This window comes from Cyprinodon variegatus, unplaced genomic scaffold (genome assembly GCF_000732505.1).
Source record: "Cyprinodon variegatus isolate N-32 unplaced genomic scaffold, C_variegatus-1.0 Scaffold544, whole genome shotgun sequence".
Classification (NCBI taxonomy): Eukaryota; Metazoa; Chordata; class Actinopteri; order Cyprinodontiformes; family Cyprinodontidae; genus Cyprinodon; species Cyprinodon variegatus.
The window spans coordinates 67,434-84,469 of record NW_015150997.1 but is presented as its reverse complement, the minus strand read 5'-3'; the positions used below and the strand labels follow the sequence as shown (position 1 = coordinate 84,469).

At 37.3% G+C, this 17,036-nt stretch overlaps 1 protein-coding gene across 1 annotated transcript in view; it reads right to left on the bottom strand.

The window, feature by feature from the left end:
• LOC107095399 (voltage-dependent T-type calcium channel subunit alpha-1G-like) overlaps nt 1–17,036 on the bottom strand; it is a gene marked incomplete at its 5' end in the record, with an annotated part of 85,339 nt that overhangs the window by 2,147 nt on the left and 66,156 nt on the right. The window contains 6 exons of the mRNA XM_015391480.1: nt 2,527–2,651; nt 2,774–2,936; nt 9,738–9,890; nt 12,832–13,245; nt 15,158–15,279; nt 15,585–15,663. Coding sequence (XP_015246966.1) covers nt 2,527–2,651; nt 2,774–2,936; nt 9,738–9,890; nt 12,832–13,245; nt 15,158–15,279; nt 15,585–15,663 — 1,056 coding nt within the window. The remainder of the gene's footprint in view (nt 1–2,526; nt 2,652–2,773; nt 2,937–9,737; nt 9,891–12,831; nt 13,246–15,157; nt 15,280–15,584; nt 15,664–17,036) is intronic.

Sequence of the window (17,036 nt, the reverse complement as noted above, 5' to 3'; positions counted from 1 at the left end):
GGGTGGGGGGGTGAGTGGGAGAGGAGGGAGAGCAGTTAGTGTAAGTTGATGAGGATGAGAAGCAGCAGTCTGTGTCAAAGCTCACTGTCTGGCCAGCATGTTCTCACACAGCTCCCTGTCCAGTCGATTGCTACATTCTGCTGTGAACTATATCACTGGAAAATCCAGCGGCCCCACTCTGTTGTTCTGTTTCATTAGTCCAGACTGTCAAATGCACACTGGGTAAACAACGTCTGACACAAGTGGTTGCCTGAGATTGGTCTGTTGAGTCTGCTTGGATTAAAGCCTGACCTGGTCAGAGTCTGACATGTTTTCTTTACAGAACTTTCCCTGTGGGTCTCCTAAGAAATTGGACTGAGATATTTATCTCACCAGCAAAACTTTCTGGGTTGTTTGAGAGGGTTCAACATTAAGCCAAAATGTTATTTCAAAGGAGGGGAGACATTTTAGAAAACTGTAAAACATGTTGTTTATTTGCAGCACTTAGTGTTTGATGTTCAACAAATCAGGTTCCTCTGATGTCTTATAGACTTAAAATCTAAATTCCAATTTGAATGCCTAGTAGTCCTGTTTACAGCTGGCAGAGACATTGAGCGCTGAGACAGACAGACTAAATGACCTTCCAATCTTTGCCATTGAAAACAAAACCCTGAAAACAAAAACTGCCAGTGGTTAAAGTAAAAAAAGTCATGTTACATTTGTGCCAGATGCTACCTCTGCATTGAGCCATTCACAGGGTCTGAGGCCAATAGACAGAGACTAAACATTACATGTAAACCACTGCAGAGAAGGAATGGTTTCTAATGTCAGCTGGAATGACCTCATGAGCTCATGACTCCTACTAAACCCTGACAGATCTCAGGTAAATAATGATGCAAACTCTTATAGCCATGGCGATAAGCAAGCGAGAGTGAAGCATGCAAGAATCTCAGGGCTGAGCATTTTAAGTAGTCTATCCCTGCATTAGCCTTAAACAGTGTGACCACAGAGACACCTAGTGGTCAAAGAAAAGTGTTACAGCCTCAACAATTCAATTCAACTCCTAGTAATATGTACATTTGAGAAACTTACCCTAGCAGTGGACTACAATAATCACCCTGTAACTTATATTTTTTGTAATATTAAAATAATTAATTCTCTGGTGCTCTACTATCATATTAATATGAATACAAAATGCCCAAATGAATGTGGACAGCTCTTGCAGTTTAGAAGGAATCCCCTGAGTTGTATTGTTTAAAGTATAAAAAGTTCTCTGCATTATTTATTTATTTTCTTTAGCCACCTTACACCTATGTTACATTCAGTCACTCTGCTACACATCCAGGAAATGCTCTGAAATTTGATGATAAGATCAGTAAGAAAAAAAAAAAAAAAAGGGTGAATGAAGGACGAGGGGTTGAAAAAAGTTGGCATATGTCGATCTGTATAGTCCTGTGTTTCTGAAAGGCGTTTCGTTTTAATGTATGTTTACCACCGTTTCAGAAACAGGAGTATCTGTGTTTGAGCAGTAGCTCAGGGTCGGGCGGTTTGTGGGCCCAACTGAGCTGAGGTCAAAGGTTAACAGATACGGCAACGATTGATGGAGAGATCAGGTCGATTTTAAAATAACAGGAAAATCATGAGGGGCACATAAGAAAAGAAAGAGGGAAGAGAGTGGATCAGTTAAAAACATACAAGAGAAGCTTTAAACTGTCGATGCGCATTTAGTGCCACTTTAAGAGAAGAAATGGTGAGCAGAGAGAAAAATTTGGTTTCATAATAACAAAAACACAAATCAACACTTGTAACAGGGATGCAGAGAACTGTTACCTAGTTGTTATATTATACGTATAGAAACCAAATTCCATGTCAAAGACTAATTGACAGGAATTCCTCAGTGGGAAGAGGAATCTATTTTACAACATGGATGTTTTTTCACTTTTAATATTACAACAATACATTTTTTATTAACTTATTGAGAAATTTCAAAAGTAAAGTACTGTGAAATAAAATTATCAATTGTTTCCTTACATCCTTAGTGACATAACAGCTTACTTTTGCCACACCTAGAAGAAACTAGTTATGAGTTAAACACCTAATATGATTATGTCAACTCTAGTCATTTGGATCTATTGTCTAATGCAACTATGAAATCCAACACTTCTCCAAAACATCTGGATCAAAAGGCTAAATTATCTCCTTAGTATGACATCAAGCTCTGCAGAGGTCAGATAATGAGCCATGCATCTGGTTTAGATGAGTTAGAACTAATCTAAATCAGAAAATCACTTTTTTTCAGTGATGCAGAAAACAGTTATGCAACTAGTCCTATATATTCACCAAATTCTATAACAAAGATCGACAGGTCTTTTCGCAAAAATAATAAAAACTAAACAATCTTTAGTTTAGTTGCTAACAAGCTGGCCGACTAAAAGGTCCAGCTAATAGTAAAATTGGCTCAATTTAGGTCATAGCAAATCTCTTAGTAAATCTCTAGTAACAAAATATACTTTTTTGACTGACTGAGGATCAGGCCAACATAGTCACCTGTCGACAGAGTGTGCGTCCTGTTGGAGGTTGTTGTGGAATGCTTTCAGAGTCTGAGTGGCTGTGGGAGATGGTCAGCTGCTGGGAAAACTTCTCCGGCTGTGAATGCACCGAGTCTCTGGAGCCTGTACACATAGCCAATAAGAATACAGAATTACTGCACTTCAGAGGTGTTGACCTCACTGGACATTACCTGCAGCTTTCCAAGCAAATGTCAAGTTGCATAAAGTGTAGTTAAGATCTCTACCTGATTTGGCCCTGTGACTAGCCGCTAAGTGCTGGGGCTCTCTTGACTGTGCTACATGCTGTGCTGAAGTTGGAGAGGAGGGGCCAAAGGGGTGTGGGGGGTAGAACATGTGGCTGTTGGGCAGAGAATTAGTGCGCCCCACTTTGTCCTTTCTTAGCTCGGGCTGTAAACATAAAGAAGAAAGTCAGGATCCTTTTAAGCTTTAATGGGATATGGCTGCTCCTTAACTCAAGCATTTTCACAGATTCATTAGCACATTTACAGCCGTTACCTCTATGATACATCACATGCACATAAAGACCATGATTATTAGCATATACAGAGAACACAGGATCTTTAAACTTTTATGAAGCAAAATATTTTCTTTTTGTATAAAAAAACCTTTTTATAGCGTGACCCTACAGAATCACTTGATATCAACAACAGATTTTTATAGGTTCTTGCAACACATCACAGTGACGTAAACAAAATAGCTCTAAGTAGAGGAAAACTTCTATGCCAGGGTACATAAGATGGTACGGACAGAGACGCGCAGAAAAAAAACTTGAAGAAGAGACGTGCACTCACATCTTAAGCACAGAGTAAAAACAAAGCTGACAGTGTGAAAGAGGAACAGAAACAGAGTAGAGTTAAAACAGAAATTGATTAATTGGCAGGTGAGGCGGTGTACTACCCTACTAGACTGGAGCGAAAAAAATGAACATTAGGCTGGAATTATGTAATGAAAAAGAGAAATTTAAGCATATTTTTAGCTTCACCACGAACTTTCAAGGCTACTTGCTACTCCTCTACACGACTCCTTCACCTTCCACTGACATTTTATCATTACGCCAATCGAGCTCTAATATGCTGAATGTAACACTTTCTTATCCTCTATGTTTTAGGTTTTTTTTGTTGTTGTTAATTGCTACTGTTTACTCCTGCTCTGTCTTTCCACACTTGTTTGGATTTTGTTTATTTTGGCTTGCAGGGAGCAGAAAAATAAATCTATTCATCCTGTAAACTAATGTGTGTTATTGTGGTAGAAATGCATTGCACTGCTAAATATTCATTAGAAAGCCATAACCATTACAAGGCACTGGTGTTTGTATTCCAAGTCAAAGTGTACTAACTAAAAAATAGTGGAAACTAGCGCTTCGTTTAGGATTTGATTCCTAAAAGAGCTGTAGCTTAAAGCAATGTTGCTTTGTTTGTTTTCCCACTGAAAGAGTGGGTCCTTTCCAAGTAATCTAGCTTTTGCCCCACAGTACAAATTTCTTGAATCATTTGTGCTTTCACAAACAAGAATCCATCACTTAGTGCTCCCACTTAAACCTTTTGAGTTCAACTTGAAACGGATCAGCCAATCACGTTGCAGCACTACGGTTTAGGGTAGGATAGGCAACGTTGGTTCTTGTGTGCCACTGCCCTGCAGTTTTTGCATATATCCCTGCTCCAACACACCTGAAACCAAAGCCCACATTTCCTCCTTGGTATGTCAGTAAGTTAAGCAAAGGCCTTTCAATTAACCATTTATTTGTTTCAGGTGTGTTGAAGGGATGCATGCACAATATGCAGGGCAAGGACACTCAAGGACCAACATTGCCTATCTCTGGTTTAGAGGCAAATAGCTTTAATAAAAGCAAGAGCTGAAGAGCCTAAAGCTAAACCACAATAAACATAGAAGTGCAGGGGGATTTAACCATAGCTGCTGCTATGACATAAATTTTGTCAGAATCCCCAACTTCTTCTTTAAATGAGGAACAGTAAGAGCATGTAAGAGTTAGTTGTTGTGGTCTCTAATGCCATGTTGTGCTATTTCAATTTTTAGCTTGACTGTATAGAACCAAATTTTGGCCGAAAGGTTCAGCTGAATTTCCCTCCTTTGCTCAAACCGATTTGATCAGAGGAGTCCCAGATTTGTAATGTGTACAGTAGAGCTTAACCTGGGTTACCTCGTGAGTGTAGCTGAGTGTAGACTGGGCGCAGTATTCTAGCTCAATCTAACATGGGCCTGCAGGCAGTAAGCCTGACCAGATCCAACCAACACTGTGTGGGACTGTTGGTTGGGCCCCAATGTTCATGTTGTGCAGTTTGGGCCCACATGTTGATGTCATGCAGGTCACATGCAGGTGAAAGCAGACTCATGTACTTTCTAGTCCCAGGATGGGCTCCATCCTTACTTGGAGCAATCTAAATCGAATTTGATGTAGATGAGAAATATTGATCAGAATGACAAGTGGGGTATTTTATACCTAATTACCCATGATACCCATATTTCTTTCTCTGACCCTGATTGACAAGTGGTAAAGTAGATGGATGGACAGACAGATGGTTGGAAGGATAGATAAAGAACGGATGGATGAAGGGATGTCAAAATTTACAATGGGCTAAAATATATGGACAAATATAAGTAATAATCAGAAATGACTAGAGACAGATACATATATAGATAATAGTTGATGTCAGAGTTTTGTATTATGTTTTGCAAAATATATTTTTTAAAAGTAGTATTTTGAACATGTACACATTCTTATGAAAAGGAATGTCTCATCAAAGCTGTCAATCTCCCTTTCCAATATCTCACCAGCAGAAAACACAGTGAATACATGCACTGTATGTATGTAAAGATGGATGGATGAACACATGGACTGGTTATCTGCATCAAGAGAGTAGAATCATACTATAATTGATATTAAGCAACATAGTGTATATCAATATCGACTTAATGAATATATGTAACATATATTATTATGATAATGATTATGCAAACTTAGTCATAGTCTGAATGAATTCTGCTTTGAAAAGTTATATGATTACATTCTAAGTGTGTGTTGTTCTAATATTTTTAATGTGTATACATTATGTACTGTGGTCATATTGATCAAAGTGATCGTACTGTAAGAGTCATACCTAATTTAACACATAATTATTCAATATTTATTGTTATTAACAGAATTTTCTCTGTAAATTGCTTAAGGAATGTAAATATAAGATAAGATTATACCTAAAATGGATTAAAAAACTTTTTTGGGAATAGGAGAACAGTAGCCTGTTTGTTCCACTTTAGTATCTTTCAGTAGACATCAATTATTTTTGTCATTGCATGTTGAGTTTCCACCTTAATGGATGGCTATCCATTCAGGATAATTGTAATAATTTAGTGCATTAGAACAATCTTAATTGCCAAAAACCTGAGTTGCTCAAAAACAGCTTAAGGCTCAGAATCAGCTGTATCCAAATGGCAATAATTTTCTGAGTATACAGAGAGCCTTCGTCAATTATTGCAGGTAGATTTTTAGGTTATGTTTCTTTTCTTGCATTAAGCTAGGGATCGAGGATTTTTTTTTAAATTATTTGTCAAACAAATTTTTAGGAGTTTGTGTAGTAGGAGTACAAGTTGCTGTGAAGGTTCCCTGGGAAGGAGACAGTACAAGCCACTGTAGGACGGAGCACGGGGAAGAGCAATGAAGAGGTGGAAAGAGAAAACTGTCAGTACATTGCATTCCAGGGCGGTTAGAAAGAGGGGGTTAAAATCATCAGGGGCCGAGCCGTCTGTCAGAGCTAGGGACCAGGATTTCTCTGAAGCCAGAGAGAGTGCTTCCATCTCGGCTAGAGGGATCTAGGCAGGAAGAGACAAAAACAACGCTAACTCCGAATGACACAGTTATAGAAACACAAATGGATAAAACCTGAAGTGGAAGGGATCACTAAAAACCTGGTGTAGGCCTAAGATCTGACAAATGATATTTAGATTTTATTGCAAGTGTCTCCCCTGGCAACACAATTCCCCCAACTATAGAAAATAAGAGTAATCATCCAGTTTTTTTTGTGCGTTTCAAGCAAAAAAAACATCTTTGTGATATTTAACTTTCTTGATGTTCTAATAATAAGAAGATTCATAAATATTGTAAAAAGAACCTTTGAAAATGTTTATTGAATCACATGGTCAACATATGTGATATCATTAATCGTCATTATTGTAGCTTAGCGCTGTAAGTCAGTACAGAAGCATAATTATTTGATTATAAGGCTCATATCCATTGAAACAAACTACAAATTTCAGTCTGTGAGTCAAACACCTTGTCTATTTTCAAGACTTGATCTGAAGCCTTCCTTTCAAATAAAGCTTATAGTAAAAGGAACTATCTCTTAGAGAGCAATGGATTTGTTCTCATGGATAGTTATAGACTTTGGTTGCTGGAGGGCATAATGACCATCTTTTTTTCTTCATGCAGAGAAAAGTTTAATGTCAGAACTGCTGAACAATTTTCTATTCTTCTCGTTTTAAAAGTCACATACTGTATGTTCCATTTATTTGAACATCAGCAGTTATTCTCAATTAATAGACATTAGCAGAACTCAATTGTCTGTTGGATGCATTTTGTTTCACGTAACAGAGATGGTCATATAATCTTCAGGGTTTTTTGCTTCCATCTGTTGAATCTCACAATAGTAACTTAACTCAAAGAAGTAACATTTTGTACAGACCAAAATATCTCAGTTAAAAAACAGGTTATTCTGTTTTTCTTGTTCCATTGTGCATTGAAAGGCTCACTATAACTGGCCAGCAGGGCATAAAGAAACCCTTTTTTATTTCAGATACTATGATTTTTAATTTGTATTTTGGACAGCAGTTAACAAAACAAACACAAGTATTTTAAACAATCTTAAAATTCATGTGAAATAGAAAATTCTAGGTAGTTCAAAACTATAAGGATGAGCTGTGAAGGACTAAAATATGATCTGAATGCATATATGTCTAAACAAGTAGAATACAAATTACTTATTTTTATAAAAGTGTTGTAGAGAATAGCTCAATTCTGAAGGTGTCTGTACACACCTGCCTGATCTTAAAGAAGCATTAATGATAGAAACTAATCGAAAGAGACAGAAGCAGAACCAGAAATGGGTGAAAAACTACCCAGATGAAAAATGCTACAGAGAAGTACAACTTCTGTCATCTATTGCTTAAATTAAAATCCATTCAAAGCTTTTTTCAGATGGGATTTTGCAGTGATGACATACAATAACAGTCCAACCTTTGCCTTCAAAGGAAAGGCACAATTATGTATTATTCACTTTCATACTGCTTATTGATTGAGCTGTTTCCCTGCACTCTTGGAAGGTTTGCTCTATACTGGCCAGAGGAGCGCCTTGGGTGAGTGTTATCCCTTTGTTCTGATTGACAGGAAAAGCTGGTTATCAACTATACAGACAGGCAAAGTGTCACAGCTACAAACGGATATATTGACAGTGACAGTGAGGTGTGGAGACACAGGGAGCCATCAACCAGTGTTTCTGAGTTGACCAAACCTGACTGCAAACAAAATCTTTCCAAGAACGAATACGTTTAACAAAATGAGGGAATGTGATCTTTGCACTTATGGGAGGTGGCGGGCACTGCAGGAGGCAACGCGGCTGGTAGAGAATAAATGAAAAATATTCATTGTGGAGGAATGCCAGAACAAAAATGTAGATGACTGACTGCAGGGCTGCAAGGTAAACATTACATTGGATGCATACTTTCCCCAAGGAGTATGACAAGCTTTATAAAGAAGTTCTACACGTATATCTACGATCCTGTTAACAGTTTAGGCAAAATGACAATGTATTCATTAACAGATTTACTTCAGAGAATTTATTTTGGAAGTTGACAATGTCAATTTTAGGGTAAGTAAATGGTATGTCATAATATGTAAGAAAAACAACAAAGACACTAACCAACCATGGTATTTTGTTCAGAAAGTATAGTGCTATTAAGAAGCTAAATTATCTAATTAGTTACATATTTGTCTTAGATTTAATTGAAACCGTAAGACAAAAAACTGACAAAAAATATTTGGAGCAGCGGCTTTAAGCTGATGGTCAAATACGAGCATAATGTTTTTTTTGCAACTTAGTGTGGGATGCATTTCTATCAGGTAAAGGGAGGCAATTGCCTCAAAATACCAGATCGACCCATAATTTGGATTCCAATTACTGCATATTACTGGGTTAACTATGTGAATCACTGTATACTTTAATAATTAAGGGAAGTTCTTCCCTTTTCTCGGATTAATTATGTTCTTTAATCACATGATGTGGTTTCTGGCTCTAGTTAATGAGATTTTTTTTCTTTTTTTAAGAAAAGCATCATGCAGAATAGCAAAATATTTTATAATCTCTTTGCTGCATTATCAAATAGTGACAAATTTACAGTCAGGATTATTAATATCAAAACTTAAACTCAGATCTAGAGCAGGGCAAAAGCAAACCTAGGCCAAAAAGGGCATCATTTCTAAGGTGTTCTCTCTGCCATATAACTTTTGGAGCACATATTTGAAATTGAATAACAAAAACTACAATTAAAAACTATTTCTTTGTTAAGCATCATGGCGAAGGCAGCAGTTGTATGTATTCATTTGTTAGGACTTAGATTATACATTTAATAATACATATCTGGTCTACAAAGGAAGAATAATTGAAAATCGTAATATTTATTACCAAATCTCGGTCGGACAGAGGACACGAAATGCGAAAGACATTGAATAAAATTTCACTTTTCAAAATATTCATGTTATCCCATGTGTATATATATATGCACAGGGCCTCAGTAATACTTACTGAACTATCAACCAGAGAGTCAAGGTTTGGTACTCCTAAGGACATATTTAAATGCAGGAGATTTATATTATAAAATATGTATAAATACACTTAGCTAACATATCAAAACCTTGTATGAAATTAAAATTACATTAGATAATTAACTGCTCCCCAAAAACGGTTGATTTCACTGAAGAACACTAAAAGAGGGATGCAGGTGAATTATTAGCTAAAGGATGAAAATAGAAAAAAAAAACATTTATGTGCTTGTGTTTTGTTTTGGCTAATAGGATTTCCCTTTACTATTTGCTGTGAAGCTTTACAAGTTGTGTAATAAGCCAGTGGATGTATAGCATGGAGGAGGAGGTGAGTGATTAGAGGGTTTCTGGTGTTTATTGACCTTTTTGTCTCTGCTGTGCTTGTTGGGCCTGGGGGGCAGCGCGTAGAAGTGGCAGATCGAGCCGGACAGGTTGTCCATCAAATTCAGCTCTCCCTCCATAGAGCCCTGGATGACCAGGGAGATTGAGTCAAAAAGTGCTCTCCCCTGCACAAACTGGGACATCGGAGGGGAGATTACGAGAGAAAAGATTAAGAAAACAAAGGAAAAATAAAAACTGGAGGAAATTAGTGAAAGCCAAGATAGGTATATTAAGATATATACATATATAAACACAGAAAAATTAATAAATGAAGTAAAATAAAGTTTAAAAAGAAAGGAAATAATATGATCGATCAGATATGCAATAAAAAACAACTCAAAGCAAATATTCAGACAGGAGAATTTGATGATGATTTAGACATTTACCTATTAATGCTGTAAAGACAACAATAAAAAAGCATGCATGTGCTGAGCTTCAACCCCACAAGGGGCACTACAACACTGTAGTTCTGCTCTTGCAGCTGATAGAAAGGAGGTTTTGGTGAAAGACTCAGAGGAGCAGAGAGAGATGGGTAGCTTCTTAAAAGGGGAAAGATAACAATAGCAAGACCTCGATTTCCTATCCCCAGAAAGTTCCCCCTGCTGTCTGGAAATAGCAGTTGAAGTGAACAACAAGACCCGTGGCTGAGCTTTCCCATGGCACTGTGACCTGTCTCTGACTGGCATGCTGCCTTCAGGGACCAGCCACATACACACACAAACACAGGCAAACTCAAACACATACGCACATGAAAGAGGAAGTGATGATAACAAACTAATCAGCTGCATGAGTCAGAATAAGTTGCATAGAGTTGAACTAAACCTCTTTAAGACAGGTAAAAATATAAACTTAAAGAGTTAGTAGTTTTTGAAGTATCTATGGTTAACAGAGTTAACTTATAGAAAATAATAACAGTCATCCTTCTGTCATTAAGTCCCCAAAAACAGTTCTGCTTGTATCTAGGATACATTCCTGGGTTCCTGCAACGTATCTAAATGCCATAATGCTTCCTTTTCCCAATCTTTTTCTTTAGGTGGAAAGCCATTTCTTGTTAGGTGTATTATTAAGCCTTATATAATCACCTTTAATTGACACTGCAAAAGTGCATATTATTAAAGTTTTTCCTCTTCATTTGCAACATTTCAGAAGCAGTGGGCAACTTTTTGGAATAACCAGCAGGTATTTCTAGACTAAGAGTCTTGCTCATTGCCATGGTATGGCAGTCTGTGTTTTGAATTAGGGATCGTTATGTAAACGCCCCCCTTTTTAAACACTGGTTCAAAATCTCCTTTATAGATAAACTTATCAAATTGTGGATTAAACAGTGCTCTATGGAGTGTCAATAAGTGACATTTTATAACCTAACTTTGCTTTTAATTAAAATCCTTAAATTCAAATCAAGATACAGGGTCGAAAATCTTCAACCCTGGTAGACAAAAGCACAGCTCGTTAAACCATTAACAGAAGTTTATTAAAACATGGAGCACAGTTGAAAAGCCACAAACCAGATGAAGTGAATCATGTTGCTTGTTTTAAACAGCCATTCGAAATTGATCCAACAAAATAAAATCATTCTAACGAACTGGTGCGGCTAGATTAGACACAGGTGGACCCTATTAACCAACGGCATAACTTTTGAAAGCAGTTGGTTTTCCTTTATTCAGTTTAGGGATGTTAGATCAGAGAAGGCTAAATACAAATGCTATCAAGCTATCTTGTGTCTTATCTGATTTCCTTTGTGTTCGTATGTCACATACAATCTCTATAAAACACTGAGGCCTGCAGTTAAAATCAGGATGTCGAATAACGTAAAACTATGCATGCGGTAGTTTATTTGCACATTACATTAAAGAGTAACTAAACCCTGAATTTTAAAAACTTTAGTTTCCATCCAATTTTTATCTCCGGCAATCTATGGCGCAGAGGCAGGATAAACCCTAGAAAGGTCGTGAGACTGTCGCAAGGCAACACAAAGACACACAAACTTGCACATGCACACACACTCACACCTAAGGACAATTGAGGCCCCGTCCACACGAAGTCAAAACGAACACGAAACGCTAATATTTTCCAGAACGTTTGTCGTAAAGACGGAGACGTAAAATAAATGTGAGCGTCCTCACGAATGCATGAAAACGCTGCAAAATGTATGCCAGGCCTATAAGTGGCGCTGTGGTGCCAAAGCAAAAATAGGCGACGAAATGTTGGGCATGCCCACTAATATTTATACATGGTTGCCCTGCGGGTCCATTTTCGTGGTTAAGTCAAATTCAGGTGCTGAACTAAGTCGTCTATATTGCTCTGTTCTTCCTGGAGATATTCCAGAAGAAGAAGATTCTGTTGTAAGCCCGACAGCAGGGTGAGTAGCATGAGCAGTAACCATTCAACACAGTACGGCGCCATTGTTGTTGTGATACTGTGTCGCGTATGCGTGTTTAGAGGCGACGCTATGACGCATGCGTGTAAAAAAAAATATGCGGTTAGAGCTTAAAGATGGAAACGCGAAAACGGCGTTTCAAAATGTTCCCACTCTGAAGGCTGAATAAAAAAAAGATCGTTTACAGACCCCTGAAACGCCGGCTTCGTATGGATGAGAGGCTGGTTTGGTGAAAAATTTGTGCGTTTAGGCCAGGGTTCAGCTTCGTGTTGACGGGGCCTGAGAGAAGTCAAATAACCCAACAGTTATGTTTTTGGACTGTGAGAGAAAGCAGAGTACCTGGAGAGAACCCGCGCATGCTCAGGGAGAACATGCAAACTCCATGCAGAAAAATACAGAACCTTCTTGCTCCAAAGCAGCAGTGCTACCCACTGCTTTACTGTGCAGCCCCCAAATCTATACATATGTAAATGTTGGTAAATGTTGACATTTAGTAAAAGGATGTACATTTTGGAATTGGGTAAAAATCTGTCGTTTAGTCTTTAGATTTAAACTTTCCTGTTGATTCTCAGAATGTTCTGTTATTGATGATATCTAATCAATCAGAAAAAAATGGCTGTTGTAAGACCTTGAAAAACCAAACCAACACAATCTAACACAATCACATGCCAAAAAATGAATAAATAAATTACCTCTACCTGCAGCTGTGAGTCTGAGCAAGGTTCTGCATCGCTGTCTACAGATTTTCTGGTTATATCAGGAGTGGGAGAGTTGATAGGACTTTGCCTTTCCTGCTCCATGTCTCCTCCTCCAGATGACCTGAACGGGGAATCCTCCGAGCTCAATCTGTCTATGCCAGAGGCTAAGGGGTTGAGCTGGGGCGATCTTGATGCCATTGCCTCCTCCATTTGTGCCTCCAGATTCAACTCAGCCTCGAGCTCTGCCTCCTCTTTGGCCTCTTTATTGCTCTCCTCTAAGTGCTTCATCAGAACAGCGATGACCACATTGACCAGGACAAACTGGGCAGTCAAGACAAAGGAGACGAAATAGATGGGAGAGACCACTTTGAAGTAACACGTCCCATTGTTTGGTGAACAGTCCCTCAGAGTGTCCTGCAAAAGGGTGACAAAACATAAATAAGTCCCAGGACAGTATTTTTTATGTAGTTTGATAATGCATTGATGTTAATGCAGACACAACAATATAATTAAGTTACCCCCAAAGATGTAACCAAGAATCATTACTAATAACCTCCTGCCAATAGTCAGTTTCTGTTTCATCTTTGAAAAATGTTATTAATATAATTTTGAAGTCCAAATCATCAGCTTCATCACGTGGCACATACTACTGTATCACTCTCTTTAAGTCATTTTGCTTCGTATTTTTATATCTTAAACATTTAAATTTTTTTCACTTCACAAGCGTAAATGTTTTGTATTTTGAGAAACACACATAGCAGTGCAAAATCTTTAGGTGTTCTCCTTTGCTAAAATGCTGGGAAATGACAACTTGACCTGGTATGCATCAAATGGCCCTTAACTCCTGATAATAAGTCCTTGTTTCTGCTTATCTGAAATATCCTCCTCATGGCTGGTTTTCCTATGGAGTAGCTTCTGCCCTTTTTCTGGCTTTAGGTCATGCTTGTGGTAAAAGAAGAGAGCCAGAGAAGGCTGCAAGAATCAGGATGAAAAACCCCAGCAGTTTTCAGAAGTTTCGGTTTAAGCAAGACTTTCAGAAAACTCAGAAACACATCTGAGCAGAAACTAAAAATAATAATTGGTTCCATGTATCTGTTAATAATGGAAAATTACCATAATAGGCACATAGTAACTCTGGAGGAGTTGTAGAGATCCACAGCTCTGGTGGAATGCTGTATACATATGCTGTATACATATATGGCCTTTGCAGTTGTCTTAGGGAGAAACTATTTTTAAAAAAACTGAAGTGCCATTTGCACTTTGCTTGTTGCAAAAAAGACAAATAGAAAAGAGGCCGTGACTCTTTGGCTATCATATATGGCAGAAATAGTACAATGCAGATCATTCAAATTATAAATAGTTTGGTGAAAAGGTTTAAGGAACCTAAAACACCCTGTCACACCTTGACGATATATAGACCAGTGTAAAGTATGCCTGACGTATGAAAAATCTGTCAAAAATGCTGGCATACGTTGGATAAGTTATAGGTACGTTTTGTATATGTATATCAACATACGGCAAGTATGTTGAGTATACCAGCGTATGCCAGACATGTAAGTTACAGGTAAGTTCTCTGATCATTGACATATGTTACGAGAAAGTTACTCATAAGTTGTGGCGTCTAGCTTATCAAAAACATATGAGTAACTCCTGCATAACTTATCAAGAACTTATCTCCAAGGTATATCAATGTATTTGACATGTTTCAGACGACTGCTGAATGTGCTTCTAACTTACAGCTTCTGTTTAATGCTGCATTGGCAGCGTTTTGGTATATAGTCATTCGCTTCTAGAATTTATTCCTCCTGGAGGAACATGTTAAGACAGTGGGTAACATTTTTTAAAGAAATTAAGAGCCATGCATTATTTTTTGTCCATTTAACAATAATGTAAGATTATTTAATCTCAATTAAATACTAACCAGGCCAACTAATTAGCCAAAAACAGCATATTAGTCTGGAAAGGAGTGACTAGAGCCTGATTACAAAGGCGGGACCAAGAGAGCTAGCAAAAACAGTTTAGATCCAATAAGAAAGCTGTGGACGTGAAACTAACTTTTTTTTTCAAAGAAAAGCTTTTATTGTTGCCATTTATTGAAATTTAAACAATATAAATAACTTTTCTGAGACCTAATACAAAAAAAATGAAGACATCTGTTGCCATTTCAATGGTGACTGGTATGGTGAGAGAAAACTGCTGTTGCATTATGGGTCCACCTCCTGCGCTGCGATTCGTTCACTCAGTTTTAGATTAGAGATAATTGAGCATTATCAGACATGTAAGTCAGTGAAATTAGTGTACAGCATGCTTTTGCATCAAGTTTGACCTTCATAATGCCGTTCCAGTTGTCGCCAGTCGAAACTCTGAAGAGCAGCAGAAATGCCATCCCAAAGTTTTTAAAATTAGCGTAGCGACCCAGACCCTCACATGGATGGCTCTCATCACAGACTGCGGACAAGGACAGAGAGGAAACCAGAAACATCAAGACAGTTAAATCCATGACTTTTCTTTGCAGTGGAACAATTATCCTCATTCTGTTTTATTAATCTGAAAGCTCTGGGACACAATTAGTAAGATCAATGTGGTGTTTTTAACAAAGGATCCTGGAAAGCAATTAAAATCAGGTAGATTAAACCCTGAGAGTGGAGCAGGGAAGGCTCAATGCCTGCCTGTGAACACTGAGCGGTATTAAAAAAATGAAGACCTTCACATCTATCTTAAGCTGTCTGTTTAAACCGTGAACGCTTCCTTACTCAGGTCGCCAAATAGTTGCACTCCCAACGCAGCAAAGATGAAGAAGAGGAGCATGAAGAGGAGACCCAGATTCCCCACCTAAAGAGATAGAGACAGACTAAGTGAGGTATTGCTCTATTAAAGGTTTATCAGGATGGTACACAGCTATAAATGTGATTTATTTATTTACAAATAATCAGTAAAAACAAAGAAATAATAGACTCATATAAAGTGCACTTGATTGGATCACCGATATCTGATCCAGGCACTGTATAGATTCTGCACGGCTCTAGTTTAGACTTGTCTCTGTTTTGAGCTAAAGAGTTAGTAGCAGAGGTGTATACTGACATCTTTACTTACCTGTCCAAATAACACGCTTGTAAAATAAATAGTACAGATTAAACTACTCTACTTACTTAAAGTTTTAAATTGTTCAACAGAAAAATGAAGTTTTTGCTTTAAAAGATGCAAACTAAGTTATATAAAACATATTCCTATAAAAAAGTTATAAGCACAGAAAATATATTAAGTTTTATCTTTTGCTCACTGTGTTAGCAGAGAAAACATACAAAAAATTGTTTTAAAATTACGTTTTTAGACAGGAAAATATAGACTGAACTGAACAGAAGTCCTGCATAAGAAGCTGAATTTTAGAGTTCTGATATTCACAGCACTCATGCTGCAACATACTGTAGCATGAAAAATTAAGGAGAACTTTAAATATCAACATTTTGAATAAGAAAAATAATAATTAAGGGAAATGTATATGGAAGGTCTTGCATTTGAGAATCTGATCCCTCAATCAGTGTTTTCTAGATCCCCTGTCTTCATCCATGTCACTATCAATGTATTTCTATAAACAAACTGGACAGATTCCCTTCCTGCTCTTGATTTCCTCTTTTGTTGTGGCTGTTATGTCATGTCCTTTAAATATTTATAGAGTAACGAGACATTTTGGGGAAAGAAATAAATAGAAAGTACAGATATGTTTGTTCAAATATAGTGAGTAAAAGTAAAAAGTTCTCAGAAAAATAAGTACAAATAAAAAGTTACTTAGGTACAGTATAGTAACTGCGTATTTTTGTTAGATAAATTCTTGATCAATTAAGTAAGGAATTCAGACATAAAAACATTAGGCAGCATCAATTTGATTTTTCTGGGCTTTACTTATTTTTGACTTCCTTGTATGTCTGACCTTCGACATTAACCAGCTTTGAGTTCATGCAACTAACCTTTATTTAGCAGTTATTATAGTACAAATCTTACATGTGTTTTGAACCAAAGGTGGCAGCTGTTTATAGCTATATATTTAATCATTTGGTGGTTTTAAAGTCTTCTTTATTGCTTTGATTTTTTTTGTGCTTTCATTGTTGTTTGTAGCACTTTGAGATACATTAATGTGAAATGCATTAAAAACAATCCATCCATCCATCCATCCATCCATCCATCCATCCATCCATCCATCCATCCAT